The sequence below is a fragment of the Gopherus flavomarginatus genome, chromosome 3 (assembly GCF_025201925.1).
Source record: "Gopherus flavomarginatus isolate rGopFla2 chromosome 3, rGopFla2.mat.asm, whole genome shotgun sequence".
In the NCBI taxonomy this organism is placed as follows: Eukaryota; Metazoa; Chordata; order Testudines; family Testudinidae; genus Gopherus; species Gopherus flavomarginatus.
This window is the reverse complement of record NC_066619.1, coordinates 7,469,721-7,486,302: the sequence shown is the minus strand read 5'-3', so window position 1 is coordinate 7,486,302 and position 16,582 is coordinate 7,469,721. Positions and strand designations below refer to the sequence as shown.

General features: G+C 43.3%; 1 protein-coding gene across 14 annotated transcripts in view; it reads left to right on the top strand.

Annotated features, from left to right (window-relative positions):
* CELF4 (CUGBP Elav-like family member 4) overlaps nucleotides 1-16,582 on the top strand; it is an 885,612-nt gene that overhangs the window by 86,755 nt on the left and 782,275 nt on the right. For all 14 annotated transcript variants that reach the window (XR_007773108.1, XR_007773107.1, XM_050943604.1 and 11 more), the window contains exon 2: nucleotides 15,305-15,387. Coding sequence is in view for 12 of the 14 variants with exons in the window: in XM_050943604.1 (XP_050799561.1) it covers nucleotides 15,305-15,387 (83 nt within the window). In the remaining 2 variants the exon portion in view is untranslated. The remainder of the gene's footprint in view (nucleotides 1-15,304; nucleotides 15,388-16,582) is intronic.

The following is a 16,582-nucleotide window of genomic DNA, read 5'->3' as shown; positions in this document are numbered from 1 at the left end:
AAAGCTTTGGCTTGATTAAGGTTAAATTCAGAGAAGCACCTGAACGTATAGCTATGACTCAACCTAACCATTTGAGATGCAGCTTTTGCTAGTTGTAGATCACTATCATGGCCCAGAATTCTTATCTTGTTTGTTCTAAACAGACTAAGCTCTGCTCTCCTACTTTCTGACGTCAGCTGGGGTTCTCTAGTGAGTTTCAGCCTCTGTCACTCAGCAGCTGTTTGCTATTTTTATCCTCACCAATGGAACAAAATAAAAGAAAACTTCATCATTCATGTGTGTTTGTTTCCAAGCATTCACTAGCCAATGATTCAGGCATTCGTTCATTTTAGAGATAGAAGGATAAGACTTACTAGGTCATTCTGTCCGTCTTCCAGCCAGTAAAATATTGTTCCCTGTGGTAGGCTTATCATTGCTTTGTCCAGTCCAGTTTTGAATGACTCAAGCAAAAAGGTTTCCACCAGACCTGTTGGGAAGACTAACCACATTCCTATAGATCTCAGCCATTAAGAAATATTTGCTGGCATTCAGCCTATAGCTTTATTTATTTGCTTTCATGCCCTTCTTCCTAGTTTATGTCCCCTTGGACCACCCTGAATGACAGTGAAGGAGGGGAAAACGTGACCAATCAGGAAGCTGTATTAGCCATTCTGGTGCACTAGTGAGATTATCCTAACATGTCAGCCATGTCACTGAAATCACTTCCTGTCTGCTGGAATCAATCTCAGTCAGAAAAGGACTCAATGGCCAGCTGCATGAGTCTGACGATACCAGAAACGGAGTAGAAGATTGACCAGTCAGCCTTTGATGGATTGTCACTTAAGATCTCTTTCCGCTCCAGTCACTTGACGCGGTGATTGTTTAGAGGAGGGCTGTTCTTTTTGAGAGAGGTGCTTTTGTATTTAAAGTCAAAATGTCTCTCTGTTTGGATGGAAGAGTGTATTGAAGTTGCAGCAAGAGGGAATCATGAAAATCAGACGTGGGTAAAGGACGATTAGGTCACTAGGTCCAGCATCAGCCTGTGCAGGATTGCTCTCTGCCTTATAGAACTCATGGCTTGGCATAGTGCCGTTTTCAGTGTCTCTGGGAATGGAACATCCGTTCCTTCCCTTATTGATTCATTGACTTTAAGGAGCCATTATGGGAATCTAGTCTGATGTCCTATATAGGTCACAAAGTTTCACCCAGTAATTCGTGCATAGAGCCCAATAACTGAAGCCTGAACAACATAGGTTCTGAATCAGGGAGGTCATGACTCCCAGCGAGGTTGGGAATAGGTTCAGACAGTTGCCACCATGCTCCCTTTTATATGGCTAGAGGGCAGAGAGCCCTTTCTTTTCCCGTTGTAAATATGGGGTTGTAGCTGGGTAGACACCTGCTCCTGCCCTGAGGGGCTTAGAACAGCCCATGAGAGGGCTGTGGCTGGGGCAAGAAGCCTGGGCTGATTGCGGAAAGTTGGCTCAGGTGTGGCCATGCCCCAATCAGGCCCAGATGGCCCCTATCAGAGGCTGTGAGCCAGAAGCCCAGACAGTCTCCCTCTGCTTGGAGAGGGAGAAGGGCCTGGCTGCAGGGACCTAAGCAAGACACCTAGATTGAGAGCAGGGCTGAGGAAGAGCCAGAGAAGCTAGGAGCTCCGGCCTAGAAAGCCCCAGGCTGCAGGCATGACTATAGGCCAAATAGGTGCAGGGTTGCAATGGGGCAGCCCATGGGGAGGCAGAGGCAGCAGGTCCAAACCCCTTTGCCTGTGATGAGTGGCTCGTACTGCAGTCTGCCCCAGTGAATAGGGGCTAGATGGAGACTGGGCAGTAGCCAAGACTGAAGTGAAGTGGGGGTCCCCTGGGAGGGAGAGACTCAGAACTGTGGGGGTACTGCCAGGGGACAGCACTCAGTAAAAGGGGCACTGGGGTCCTGGAAGGGACATGGGGGGCCAGCAGTGGCAGTGAGACACCGGACTGAAGAGGATGCTCCGGAGGCTGGATGCTAATTCCTGAGGACAACCAGCAGGAGGAGCCGCAGGGGTGAGTCCTTGCACCTCTACAGGAGTCATACCGGAAAAGTTGAGAACTATTGAACTAGGGGATATTATTTAGAAAGACATCCAGCCGTGATGTAAAGACTCCATGGGATGAGGAATTTCCTTTGTAAGACTCTTCTACTGTTATAATTGTTTATTATGGCCCTAGAGGACCTGATCAGGAAATAGGGCTACATTGTGCTATATACCATACAAATGTACACACATCCAGCATGATCACTGCCTCCAAAAGATTAAAGACTCAACAGAGAGAGAATAGCTTACATCAAAAAACAGGCACTGAAACCACCACTTCATAGAAGCTAGGCTAGGAAGCTTTGCTGATGTTCAGCCTAAATATTAATTTGTTGAATTTCATGTCATTACTTTAATTATTATTCCCTAGAACCACTCCAAACAATTCCTCTCCATATGTGGTGTTTGCACCCTTCAAAGCTTTGTAGCTGGCTAGCATCTATCCCCCTGAGTCATCATTTAGCCACGCTAGATGTGTTTAGTTCTATTGACCTTACTTATAATTGGAAAAGATGCATAGAAGGGCATCAAAATGATCAGAAGTATGGAACAGCTTCCATATGATGACAGATTAAAAAGACTGGGTCTGTGCAGTTTGGGAAAGAGACGAGGAAGGGCTGATATGACGGAGGTCTATAGAATCATGAATGGAATGGAGAAATTGAATAGGAAAGTGTTAGTTACCTCTTCATATAACACCAGAAGTGGAGTTCACCTGTTGAAATTAATAGGCAGCTGGTTTAAAACAAACAAAAGGCAGTACTTCACAAAATCCACAGTCAACCTGTGGAACCCATTGTCATGGGATTCTGCAAAGGTCAAAAGTAGAACAGGATTCAAAAACAAATTGGATAAGTTCATGTGGGATAGGTTCATCAGTGGCTGTTAGGAAAGACTGTCAGGGACTCATCCCATGCTCTCGGTGTCCCTAAATCTCCAACTGCTAGAAGCTGGGACTGGGTGACAGGGGATGGCTCATCCAGTAGTTGCTCTGTTCTGTTCATTCCTTCCAAAGCATCTGGCAGTGGCCACTCTGAGACAGAATAGTGAGTTAAGTGGGCCATTGGACTGGCCCATTGTGGTTGTTCTTATGTAGAAATCAGTCCTTCTGGCCCACTAACCATGTTTATTGCTCTGCTCTACATTCCCTTTTTCCCCTCAGTGTCTTTCTGGTGCCCAGGTGCTCAGAAATGAAGGCTGTCTCTGCTCCATGATGTGATGCCTCTTTCAAGACTCCCCACAGCCCCCAGACTACATTTGCAAGATCATGCTGGGCTACTGTCTCCTATAGGTGTCTTTTGGCATTACTGCTTTTCAAGTTCCTTCCTCCCATTGAATTTCCAGATGTTTTATCCTTGGGTATTTCCTGTCTATATTTCTAACCTCTCTAAGGTTTGAATCCTTTAAGGTGCTGAGAGCTGTCAGCCCCCCACCCTATAGATTAAATGAGCTGAATATATTGCTGCAGTGCTCAGCCCCTTACAGGATACAGCCTGTGGTTCCTTTGCATCACTGGGGTTTGCAACACCACCCAGTTTTGTGTCATCTGTGTATCTCATTAACGTGCTATTTAATTCCTGTCCCAGATCATGAATGTTAAATAAGAGCAGATATATTGCCCCACTAGCTACCTTTCCCACCTCGATACACTGTCATTTATCACAGGTAGTCCTCCAGCCAGAGCACATGCAACTTTTCTCAGCAGCCAACCCAGTTTGTTTTGTTTTGTGAGGTGCTATATCAAATGCTTGACTACAGTTTAGCTGCGTCCCATCTGCTCCATTCCGTTCATTAGCGAATTTCATAATTCATTCAAAAATAAGCGCCATTCAGATCTCTCCATAAGATTAAAAAACCAGTAGGAGAACACTTCAATCTCTCTGGTCACTCAATAACAGACCTAAAAGTGGCAATTCTTCAAAAAAAAACCAACCCCAAAAACAGCAACTTCAAAACCAAACTCCAACATGAAGCTGCAGATCTGGAATTAATTTGGAAACTGGATACCATCAGATTAGGCCTCAGTAAAGACTGGGAGTGGTTGGGTCATTACAAAACCTAAACTTAATTTCTGCAATACTAATTTCTCCCTTCTGTTACTCACACCTTCTTGTCAACTGTCTGTAATGGGCCACTTTCTTACCACTTCAAAAGTTATTTTTCCTCTCTTGGTATCCTGCTGTTAATTGATTTATCTTGTTAGACGGACCTCACACTTGGTAAAGCAACCCCCATTCTTTCATGTAGCAACCCCCATCCTGCTCCTGTATTTTCCACTTTTGATGAAGTGGGCCCTAGCCCACAAAAGCTCATGCCTAAGTACATTTGTTAGTCTCTAAGGTGCCACAAGGACTCCTCATTGCTTTTGCTGATACAGACTAACACGGCTGCCTCTGAAACTTCTCTCCATTAGTGACACTCTAACTCGTCTTTTCCATTCATCCGAAAATTGTACTTCCTTCCTTTCAAATGGACAAGAACCCTTTTTAACTTAGGAGACAGAGGGTTTGTAAATGACACAGATCTTCATACAATTAATGGCACTGTCTCTCTCTCCTCCCCACCCCCAAAGAAAGAATGTTGCTTTGTAGCTTTGTGGAAACTGGGAGCCTTAGGACCTCTCTCTGTGTAGCCTAATTCTTACATCTCTCTGCTCAGCTTGCAGAGCAGGTACTCAGATACTATGGTGATAGGCATGGCCTACATACCTAAGTTGGTACAACAATGCCATCTCTCCGGTCTCTGCCTCACAGGATTAAGGACTCAGGTTCTACAGTTATGGGGGTCATCTAAGTACCTAAGACAGATAGGTCTGTGTCTTAGCTCATGATAGTAATTTAGACTGTAAGCTCTTTGGGGCACTGTCGCTCATGTACCACACATTTTCAGCACTTAAGAGGAAGGATGGGAGACTGGGTTCAGTTCTGTCCTCTGCCACATTCTCCTGAGTCACTACATCTTTTTCGTCTCCTGCCTGCTGTGTGTCTTGCCTTAGCACAATTATACCCTCTTTGAGGCAGGGACTGGCTGCTGTTATGGGCTTGGAGTGGGCCTAGCACTATGGGGCGTCGACCTTTTTTGGTGCTGCTGTCATTTTAATAATTAACAAGTAATCTGAAGAATGTCATTTTCTGCAAACTTTGTTCTGTTGGCTTCTTACTTGCATTGCTAGGTAGAGCGCCAGAGTGGGAATCACAATTTCTGGTTTTACTACCAGTCTTTCCAGTCATTCTCTGTGTTGACTTGGGGAGGCCCAGGACGCTTGCTGTGCCCCATTTTACACAGGCTTAGAGAATGTTTACTATGGTTTTACCTCTGTATGAGGCCTCGTTAGTGCACTGACTGCAAAGCACTTTGTGATTTGCTGCCGAAGCCTAATTTAAGTATTTCACAGAAGCTGAGATACCTTTAGCTACGGATGGACGGACGGACTTTCCTTTTGATGATCTTGACCCATTAGTAAATCATCAGTTTGGCAGTGACTAGACAGAGGTACAGAGTGTAAATCACCTTATTCTCCTGAAACCTATCAATTAGGGTGAGGAAAAGGTCATCTTAGGCTAAGACTAAAACATGAGAAATTTCTTTCCCAAAAGGAAACTTTTAAAGACAGTTAGAGAAAGATTCCAGTGATTGAAAATCAGGGTGTGTAAAGGGAATGATTATTTATTATCTGCATTGAGGTAGTGCCAAGGAATGAACCAAGAATGGATCCTCACTGTGCTAGGTACTGTACAGGCATAGAGTAATAAACCGTCCCTAGCGCAGTGAGGATCCATTCTTGTTTCAGGGAGCTTACAGTCACAATAGACAAGGTAGACCTGGGGTTAAGGAAAGGGATAGAACATACAAGCAGGGATGACTGGCAAACCTCATGTTAGTGCCAGGATTTTTTGGGAGGGGTTTAATTCCTTGGCTGAGGTTTTGTTAAGAGACGATTAGCTAATTGGAAGGATGAAGGGATGGAGGGGAACAGGGCAGGGGAGTAGAGATTGGAGAGGAAGCAGTGTGGTAGAAGGGACAGGAGTAAAATGAAGCTGACGTGAAATGACTGTGAGGTGATAGCAGGAGTGAAATGGAGGAAACAGCCGAAGAGCAGCAGGGAAAAAGTGGCCACAGTCACAACTGTAGAAAGCAGCTTACTTTTCTGGTACCTTTTGATGTTGACTTTTCTGACACAGACCATGGAGAATGCTGCTTAGCATTATTAAGGAGGTAAGTATGATCTCAAACTTTTGTTAGAGGGAGAGTGAGCTGCATTTTTATACTGCCCTATATATTTTGATCAAAACTTCTGCATTTCACCTTTCAGGCTCCTTTGCTAGACCTGGCTTATTTTTGAAAGCTCATTATTTAAAGGAGGAGAAATTAAGCATTTGGGCCAACACCTCAATCTGTTCTCTCCTCGGCATAGAGGGCAAATCTTACTTCTGGGTAAACTGGGACCATAACATCCAGGATCAGGCCCGGAGGTCAGTGTAGAATTTATTCAGACTCACTCACTGCCAGATCCTGTGGTCAGTATCTCAGACAAAATTGAGTAAACACTATTGTGATGAAAGGAGCACATGTGTTTACAGCAGAGGGAAGTGCATTATTAATAGGCCAGAAACTACATGTGCGAGTTGGTACTACTACTGGGTGTAGTTAGGTTAACACCGCGAGCTCCTCATATCCTTTCCAGTGCAAAGACCAAGAAACAAATGCAGGGCAGGATTTGGCCTTAAGTGAGTACGTGCATGAGGTGAGATAAGGAAGAGTGTTGGGATCTGGATTACAAGCTGTTTTCCTGAGATTTTAGTCCCAAATTGGATATCTCTTGAAGTCAGCGGATCCTGTGAGATTTCAACCAGCTTGAATTGTGAATCTTGTGGGTTCAGTTGTTCTCAGAAAACGTCTGCCACTTTGGTCTGAAAAAATCTTGTGAGAAAGAGCTGCTGCTCTCACAGTAGCAAAAGTGCCAGGAAAATGCTTGTGTGCCCGTAAGGTCTGATCCTTATGTGTTCCTGGCATTGAATGCTGAATTACTAACCTCCGTCTGACCATAAAGTCTGTACGTATGTGGTCTGCAGTTCCTACACTTGCATGAATGATCCTTGCAGACTTCTCATTGTTCATTGCATCATGGAATGAAAATCCGAACTCCTATTGTGTAGCAAATTCTGAGAAATAATGGGAACTAAAGTTGGGTCAAAACTTTAATATTCTTTCGCAAGCCGTCTGCGCTGTTCACCTGGGCAAACTACTGTTATCTTTGCTCTTGGTCTGGGGACTAAAATGCCAGGCTAGGAGGAAGCAAGACGTGGCAGAGAGAGGGATTAAAGTTTTGGTGGTGTTTAGAAAGGGCCATTTGATTTGTGCCATTTGAAAAGGCAGCTGGAGGGCCCAAAAGATGGAAAGTGCCAATTTTTTGAACTCCAAGTCACGATAATGAGACTGCTGATGGATTATTTGAGATTTCTGGAAACATAGGAAGCAAAATTGGAAAGAGTCCCTGAAAAGCAAGTGGGACTGATGATCAGTAATAAGGGGAGAGGAGGGGAAAAACAGTTTGAGAAGCATCTAGGAATGTTTCAGAATCCACCGAGTGATTCACATGCCACTAACAGCCGAGAGAACTCCAAAGGCAGGACTCAGAACAGACGGTTCAGAGCCTAATTAATTTGTGCACACACTTAGAGAAGGATTTAGCACATGATGAGCTGAACAGAGATGGATCAGACACAAGGGTGTAGCTGGAAGCAGGAGTACAAAAGTCTGCAAGCAAAGCTCTTGCAGAGCAGTGCTTACCCCACTAGAAGCAGGAAGTACTGTTGATAGCATGGGAGACACTCTTCTTGTGAGGTTTCAGGCCAAATTTCTCAGGCTGGCAGTATAAATAATAACTTTTGCATATACATCTGGGCAATTGGATGCTTCTTCAAAGTGAAGCCAAACTGATGCTAAGGCAGTTCACTTATTACTGATCAGAGTACAACTTCATTATTAAGAGAGGAGCCTCTCATTGCGGCTACCGATAGAAGTTAGATGTTGCTGAACCTGAGGAAGGATTTTGCATGGTTGCATTTTGTCTATTAATGTGTAATTTAAAGGACAATAAGTTCAATGTTAGGTGAGTTAATGATCTCATAGAAATGTTAACTTTTGTGTTTCCTGACTCTTTGATTCTTAATGTGATGCATTAATATAAATTTTGGCGCGTGTGTGTATAAATGTAATATAACATATATACTGTATATGCTTGTTCAATAGCCTGTTCATTTATAAGATGGTTAAGTAAAAATAGCAAAAACTGTATGACCCTTTCATAAGCCTACCCTATATTATTTAAAGAGTTGGCAAACTTTGGCTCCTGGCTCGTCAGGGTAAGCTGCTGGCAGGTCAGGAAGTTTTGTTTACCTGGAGCGTCTGCAGACATGGAGCCTCCTCAGTTCCCTATGGCCGCAGTTCTCCAGGAATGGCGAACCGTGGCCACAGGGAGCTGAGGGGGCTCCATGTCTGCAGATGCTCCAGGTAAACAAAATGACAATGTATTAGATATTCAATTCAATGATTCCATAGAGTTTAAAATCATCAAATTTTGGTGTAGACCCGTTTATAAGCTGACCTCTGCTATTTGATGCGTCACTTTTTTACCAAAAATATTTGGCTTATGAACGACTATATACAGTATTATATAAATTCAATTGAATGGGAAATGCTAGCCTTCTAAGACTCGATGGCAAACAATTTCAAGAGGAAAAAATGATCATTCCACACAACAGGGCCTTTCAAATGTTAATCTGCCTTTTGAGGAATCTGATGGAGAAGATGATGTCCAGGAAGATTTATATGCCTGTATTTCCTCCAAACAGTTAGTGCTCAGTGGTTGTGGCGGGGTGGAAATAGGCAGAGGAGGTGACACACAAAGAAATTAGATACATTATTTCCGATCCCAGGAACACTCCGGTGATCAACGCTTGGAGGATACACTCTAGACTGAGCAAATTAGAATAGTTTTAAACACAGAGACAAAGATCCAGGATAGCTCAAAGGAAAAAGGTCCTTTCTCTCTTTGAATTCCCAGACTGGAGTCATCATCTGAGGCATCAACTTTAATAAGTTACCTAACTAGTAACATCTTTTTTCTCTGTGTTGGTAGTTGAAATCTAATTTTTTTTGACAAAGGAAAGACTGGGCACTAGCCTGGATTTTGGGAGACCTAGTTGAAGTTCCTGCTCCTCCACAGACTCTGTGTGTGACCTTGAGCAAGTCATTTAGTCTCTCTAGGCCTCAGTTCCCCATCTGTCCAACGGACATAATAACACTGCCCTGCCTCTCAAGTCTGCTGCGAGGATAGGTAAAAGATTGCAAGGTGCCCAGATACTATGGGGGCCATTTAAGTACCTAAGACAGATAGACTTTTCCTTATTTGCTTCTTTGTAGAGCACCTGCCATAATAAGGCTCTGATTCTTGCTTGGGGCCTGTAGGAGATATCAATATATACATCAAACAGGGACGCTCAGGGATGCTTGAGTAACGTGTTTTTTCATTATTATTATTATTATTTATTATTATTTAAATAGAAACATGACAACTTTAGTGTGTGTGTATGTGTATGTACTTACACACACACACAAATAATTTATGCAGTTTTCACAAACTGATATAGGACATAAATAGGTTACATTTGTGACCCTCTCTTTGATATGAAATCCTTGAAGAAGCAGTGCAAACAGCGTATGGTTCAGGAGAAATTAATCAGCCTCAAATACAATGATGCATCACAGGAAAAGGTCTGACCTGATAGCAACTGCCTCAGCAAGTCTGCTGGTTAGTCGGCCTCAGTCGGTGCTGCTTTTAAAAGTTCTGTTAATAAGATTTTTCCCTTACCGAGGCTCCAGTTCTGATCTGAGTTAATCTGAAGTAACCCCAGTAAGGTGAAAATGGTGGATTTGATTTAACATTGGTGTAACTGAGATCAGAATCAGACCCATAGAATCTCAGGTGTGAAGCAAGATGATATAAACTCAGTTACACCAGCATATCCTCGGACTAATGGCACTGACTTCTATGGGGCTTCTCTGGATTTACACCTGTGCCACAGAGATCAGAATCTGGATTTTCGTGTATGGCTTTCACCTGAGGCTCTTAAAGCCCCTCACAGAACTAATGTATACATGGAAGCACAGAAAGATTAAGGTCCTGAGCCAAAACCCACTGAAGTCAACGAGCGTCTTTCTACTGGCTGGGAGACGCACTTTAAGTGACTTATTCACAGGCACACAGCAAATAAGTAGAAGAGCTGTGATGCTGGGTTGTGTTCTAGCCACTAGGCAGCACTTCTTCATCCAGAAATAAAGGTGTGACAAGCATGTATAAGGCATCAGATGCATAGTTACAAGTGTATTCTGTATGAGGTTATGTACAGAGATAGAGAAAATCATATAAGATGTCATCAAACATAAATCAGGCAAAGAAACGGTCTGGAGTTGCTAAGTGCTTGTCCTTTGGTTTAAACAGTGGGCAAAGGAGAGAGACTGTGCCAGGATACTTGTGGCTCTTTGCCAAAATAAAGCAAGGAAGGGGGAAAAAAGCCCTTAATTACAACTATTAATAGTTGGCCAATATGCGTCATCTTCATCCCACAAATATATCACTGCATTATTACCAGAGGTCCAGATAATGCATAATCCCTTGGGTAGCTGAAGAAGAACAGAGAAAATAGAAAAGAGATCCCTGCCTATATATAGCTGAACACTACTGGCTATGTGAGCAAACTAATTCAGTTCAGTCCATGGCGAGATGTCAAGCAAAATGGATTTAGATTCTGTGGGCCAGATTCTGATTTCAGTGACACAGGCATAAATCAAGCATAATTCAGGTGGAGGGTAACTCTGGGTTTCCATGGACATCACTCAGATCAGAATCTGTGCCCATGACTGTGTCTCACCCCCAATTTCTGCAGATTCTTCAGGGGATTTATTATAGGGTTGGTGTCACCATCACTGCAACTATTATCTACATATATTCCATGCAATTATTATTTTATTGAATTCTCTGGAGGTAAAATTAAAATAGAGCTTTTCTTTTTCCATCTCCACTTCTGTTTTTGTTTCCCCTTCTCTTTAACAACCCAGTCTCCCAGGAGAACACTTGATACATCCTCATGGTTCCCAGAGACTGCAGTTCAATAGGCTGAGTTAATTAACATCTGGGAGTTTCCAGATGTTTATGTACTATCCCAAAGAGCTGGCCATTGGTAGCAAATAAACAGCCAGAAAAAGGTGATCCAAACAGAGCATCCTTCAGTTAATTCACATCTGCCTGGAAAATTCAGCATGGTCCAGAGAAACTAAATTCAAATGAGGAATAACTAAGAAAAAACCCTTCATTATCAACAAATAGTCAATTAATTTTTTTTCAGACCCAGATATAATTCTTATGCACTGTAGTTGTGTATTCTCATTGTCACCCATACAGTTAGCTGACAGAAAAAGGCACAGCCTTCAGCCTTCCTTTCTTTATAAGATGTGCTTCAAAAATACCATTAAGTGAGAATGCTGGATAGCTCAAGTGGTGTTATAGGGTATGAAGCCTTTATCTATAAGTCAGGTACACGTCCAGCCCAGGTTGCTGTAGGCAAGTTGTTCTGTGAAGTGTGTTGTTGAGTAGGGTGGCTCCAGAACTTTTCATCAAAATTATTTTTCAGCAGAATGTAGTTTCTGCAAAATTGGAAATTTTCCTATGGAAAATTTTGTTTTTGTCTTGTCTTCAATTTTTCTGTCTGGAAAATAAAAGAAATGTTTATCTTCAGAAACATTTGTTGAACTGAACCTTAATGTTTTATTTTGAATCAGTTCAAAATTAGACCACGCCGGCCTATGTTTCCACGACATTTCATATGTGTTTGAATATCTAATGCTGCCATTGTTGCCTATGGGCTGCACTCTTTGGCCAGACTACATGGGTGTATTCACATGACTGTGAGTGCATTGTGGGAGACGTAGTCTGGCCGGGAAGCACAACCCATAGGAGAGAATGGTGGTAAGAGACACCAGAATCGCAACTCCCCTGAGACGACACAGTGCCATTGGTAGATGTCGTGTGATGTTGAACTGATTGTTCTGACATTTCTGGTTTGACATTTTTCATAGCTTTTAATTCCATGAAAAAAGTGTATTTTGATATTTCATCCCAATTTGGGATGAAAACAAATGTTGAGATGTCAAAATTACCTCTAAGAGGGAAATTCCTTTTTTGCGAATCTCTACTTTTGAATCAGTCTAGTTTCTTAACACATTTAAAAAACGTCCTCACAATTGGCACTGATTTAGAAGCCAAGGCCTACAGACAGCCATGGGGTGACTCTTTCAACTTTGAGTCAGGTTTGTGGCACATTGGCAACCAGTATGGGGAAATTTGCGCTGCTGCTGCCTGCTCTCTTTCATTGTTTGGTGGGAATGGGATAACCCTCTCTGGTGCTGTTAATCTGGCAAAACTAAACTCACTTAAATATTTGTTTCTGAAAAAGGTACCACTGAGGCTGTGCCATCCATTTCCCTAATGAGAAGCTGTTGACATAAATTATAACTCTCAGGCATGCTGCGTATTATGGAGTGTGCTGAAAAGTTACTTCAACAAAAGTCTTTTTTGGTTTTACCTGAAACATTTGTTCCCTTTCTTCCCTGGTGCCGCGCCATGTGCGAGTCGCTGATTAAATTTCCTCCTTCCATTTCAAAATCTTTATGCCCTGACTGCCTTGTTTGAGGAGCTGGTGACATTTTGATGCCCTCTGTTATATACAGCGTACCTGGGAGTTCTTTGCAATTCCAGCGCAGGCACATTCAGCTGTGGAAGGGATTTCATTTTGGTTGCTTCCTCCTGATAACTCATCACACCCTGGCTGGATCTCTGAAGGAAACGCTGCTTTTATAATGAAAGGAGGAGCCTTCTGCCTGAGAGATCTGAATTATGGTCACAGTGTGGCCAGCATTGCAGGGCTTCATTATTCCAAGCTGTCGTCATGGCCATCACAATAAGAGGAAATATATAACTACCATTATGGGAGCTTTACACTATATAGTTTATCTCTATAACAGTGTGCTATCATGTGCCTAATTAGACTGTATCAACTGGTCCAGTTCTGCTACCAAAGGGATATTTTCTTATTGTGTCTGGTCAGAGAGCTCTCTGCTTATGATTTATCACTGAAATTAAATTTAGGCGTTGTTTCCCATTTGATTATCAAGCTACAAGCGACTTTTAAAAACCCTTTTCAATCCATTAACCCCCCACTCTCCACCCTTGAGCCTTCACTGCCACTGTCCCCACTCCTCCCCATGCAAAAATAAATAAAATTACACACACACGCACAGACAGAGCCACTGAAAGTTGAAAGAAGAATTGAATGGTACCAATTAGAGAGAATAAAATCATTGCTGCTCAGAGCTGCTCCTGCCTCTTTTGCTTACCTCACCGTTGATTTGCTTCCGACGTGCACAGTCACTGATGCATGATACATGTGAACAGTTGGAATATACTAAAAGGAACCACCACCACCCCCGCACCCCCAGACACAGACATTAGATCAGATGATCCAGTCGGTCTTTTTCATCTCCTGATTCTAATGATCATCCAGTTTGTGGGAGGTAGTGGGTGAGTCCTTCAGGAAAATACTTAGAAAAGTACCTTTTAACTTATTTCATCCTCTAACCCAGTGGTTCTCAACCCCATGGCCCATGGGATGCTTGCAGCCCATCAGCACACAGCTGCAATCCATGAGAATCCTCAGGGTCATACGGGTATTACTGGATGCGGCGCACATAATATATCGTGGGTCACATATGCAGCCCGCAATAGTAAGTAGGTTGAGAGTCTCTGTTCTAACGTATTCTATTTAGAACTTCTTAAAAGAGAGAAGTGACCTATTTTATTTCTTGTGGGTTAGCACCTAAGGACCTCAGTCAAAGATCAAGGCCCTGTTGTGTTAAACACCACACAAATAATACAAAGGCAATTTGTGTCCTGGAGAGCTCACGATCTAAGATTTAAACAAAGTGCGACAGGTCAATAAACAAAGAAAGAGGAGCTGGTGGGTCTATGTATACTTAATCCTTCCTCAGCACAGGGGGATAGACAAAATGCGCTCTTTAGGGTCCTTCCAACCCTATATTTATGTGATTCTAAGGCAAGGTAATGGAACACAAATAGACAGTTGTTGAGGAGACTCCCCTTTCCTTCTTCCCAGCTTTGGAAGAAGCTCACGGTTTGATGAACAAACCATCTAAAGCTTGGTCAGATATCTCCGGTCAGATATCTCCAGTCAAAGAAGCTGTGGGAGTAGGGGGGAGACAGGTTGTAATTGTTTTGTAGTAACTTGCTGGGAAAGTGACCTGTGCATAATAAGCAGTTCTTGTGCTGCAGTGACTGGCAGCCTTTCTGTATACTCCAGTAAGGGGGAATAATCAGGTCACATCGCATGCACAACTAGGGTATTGCATCATTGGCCTGTTGTGTAATGAGGTTTTTTACTTTCCTTTACCATTCTACCATGGCAGGCAATGGCCCTTGCAGTTGATAGGCTGTCCTACTAGATGGACCAGTGATCTGATTGACTGTGGCAGCTCTGAATTTGTAATGATTTCTAAAGTGATATGATTGGATTGTTCATCTGGGCCTCAGTGTGATTTCCTTCATGTGCCTGGCTTTGAGCAGGCAGGGAGCGCAAGGTGGTTATTCTCCAGTGTGTATGCAAACGGGGTGCTACACGGGAATGCAAGTCAGGTTAAGTGCTATGTGTCATCCTCTGCAGTTGGAAACCCCAAGTCCTTGTGCTTCCCTTACTCTGGGTGTGTGGTACAAAAGGGTAGCATGAGGATTTAATCATGGTCCTCAGTATGCTGAGGAGATCTTGGTTCCACACGCCACTCCTTGTCCGCATTGCTCCATTTTGGTAGGAATAACATGTCAGTCCCATATCAACAGCCTCATTAGTGTGGGAGTGGGTTCCTCTCTGTTCCCCATCCTGCTCTGCGCTTTTTACCCAGCACTGATAAATGCAGTGAGGCAGAATCACCCTCTGATGAGCACACGTTGGACAGTTTCCTGTTATCACGAAGGCCTGGGGAAAGGGATTCATTCTATTCTAGGGAAAGGGAGTCTGCAGCTCCCTCGCTGGAAAGGGAAGAAGCTTAGCATTGTTCTGCATCCTGCTCCTAAGCTGATCCACACTGAAGCTCTGTACTTAACGCAGGGTTGTCTTTCATTTGCAGGCTGTGCCTTCCTAACATACTGCGAAAGGGAGTCTGCCCTGAAGGCCCAGAGTGCACTGCATGAACAGAAGACACTGCCAGGGGTGAGTCCAGATTGCTGTTTTCATCTGCACTGGGTTGTATATTACATTCCCATTTTGGAGTAGGATGATTAATGACTGTTATTGCTCAGATGAGTCCATATTTGCATCAAGCTAATAAAATCAAGGTGCCACAATCCAGCTTAGATGTTTCCAGACATACCAAACCCCAGCTGCTTGTTATACTCAGAAGCCCACAATGGAATACAACCCATTTGGGGCTGGATTCTGCCACCCTTTGAGAAAGGGGCTTTAGGGCTGAGCCTTCTGATTGGTACATGGACGTGTGTATGAGGTAACACCTCCGCTTCCCCCCTCAACAAAGCAAGTCATGACGGCAAAAAGAAACGGATTGAATTATTGAGTTATCACAGACTGAAAACATATTCCTGATGACAAAGTGGTTTGACTCAATTGCTTTAGTATTCAAGCAGCTGTAGCAGATTGGAAAGGCAGCGAGACAAGGAGAAAAAAGAGAGAGAGAGAAGAGAAGAACATGAGATAATGAGGAAAATTATTCACATGAGCAAGATCTGAGGTTCAGACAACACAAGCAGAACTAAAAATAGAAACATCACTCTGAGGGGAAGACCTGCCCCACAGGGACGGATTGAGACAGGTCCTTGGGTTTCTCAGGCCAGTAGTAAGGGTGAGCGGTGGGAGACATGGGTGTAGTTGGTGTACAGGGACAGGAAGCAACACAGTGCAGATCTGATTGCAGCTGGAGGGAGCATCTCTGCCTGCTCTGTCTCATGTGGATAAAGGATCAAAGACTCAGGAGGGAGAGGAAGATGCATCCATAAAGGTTAGGGGGCAAAGACTATGTGTGGAATGAAAAGGTTGTGAGAAAATGTTTGCCCATAAGTCTATACACTCAGAGTTTTGGACAAGGCTCTGCATGACTTTAAATCTACCCCTGTATGCAAGTTGGGAGTTGCTATCACTATACTCAAGTTACTCTCAACTGCTGAGAAATTGTTGCATCTCCTGATATTCCCATGGTCCTGTATCAGTCTCTGCTTACTTATCTTTTCATCCCCTTAAGATGCCTATGTACTTACACATTTGGTGTGATCTTTGTCATAAAGGGCATGCTTTGTGTGTGTGCATTGTTCACCACGAATACCTTCATACCTGGTGACAGCTCCACCAAATTAGTTCTTCTACAAAATATGAGTGATTCTGGTTGCATTGTTGC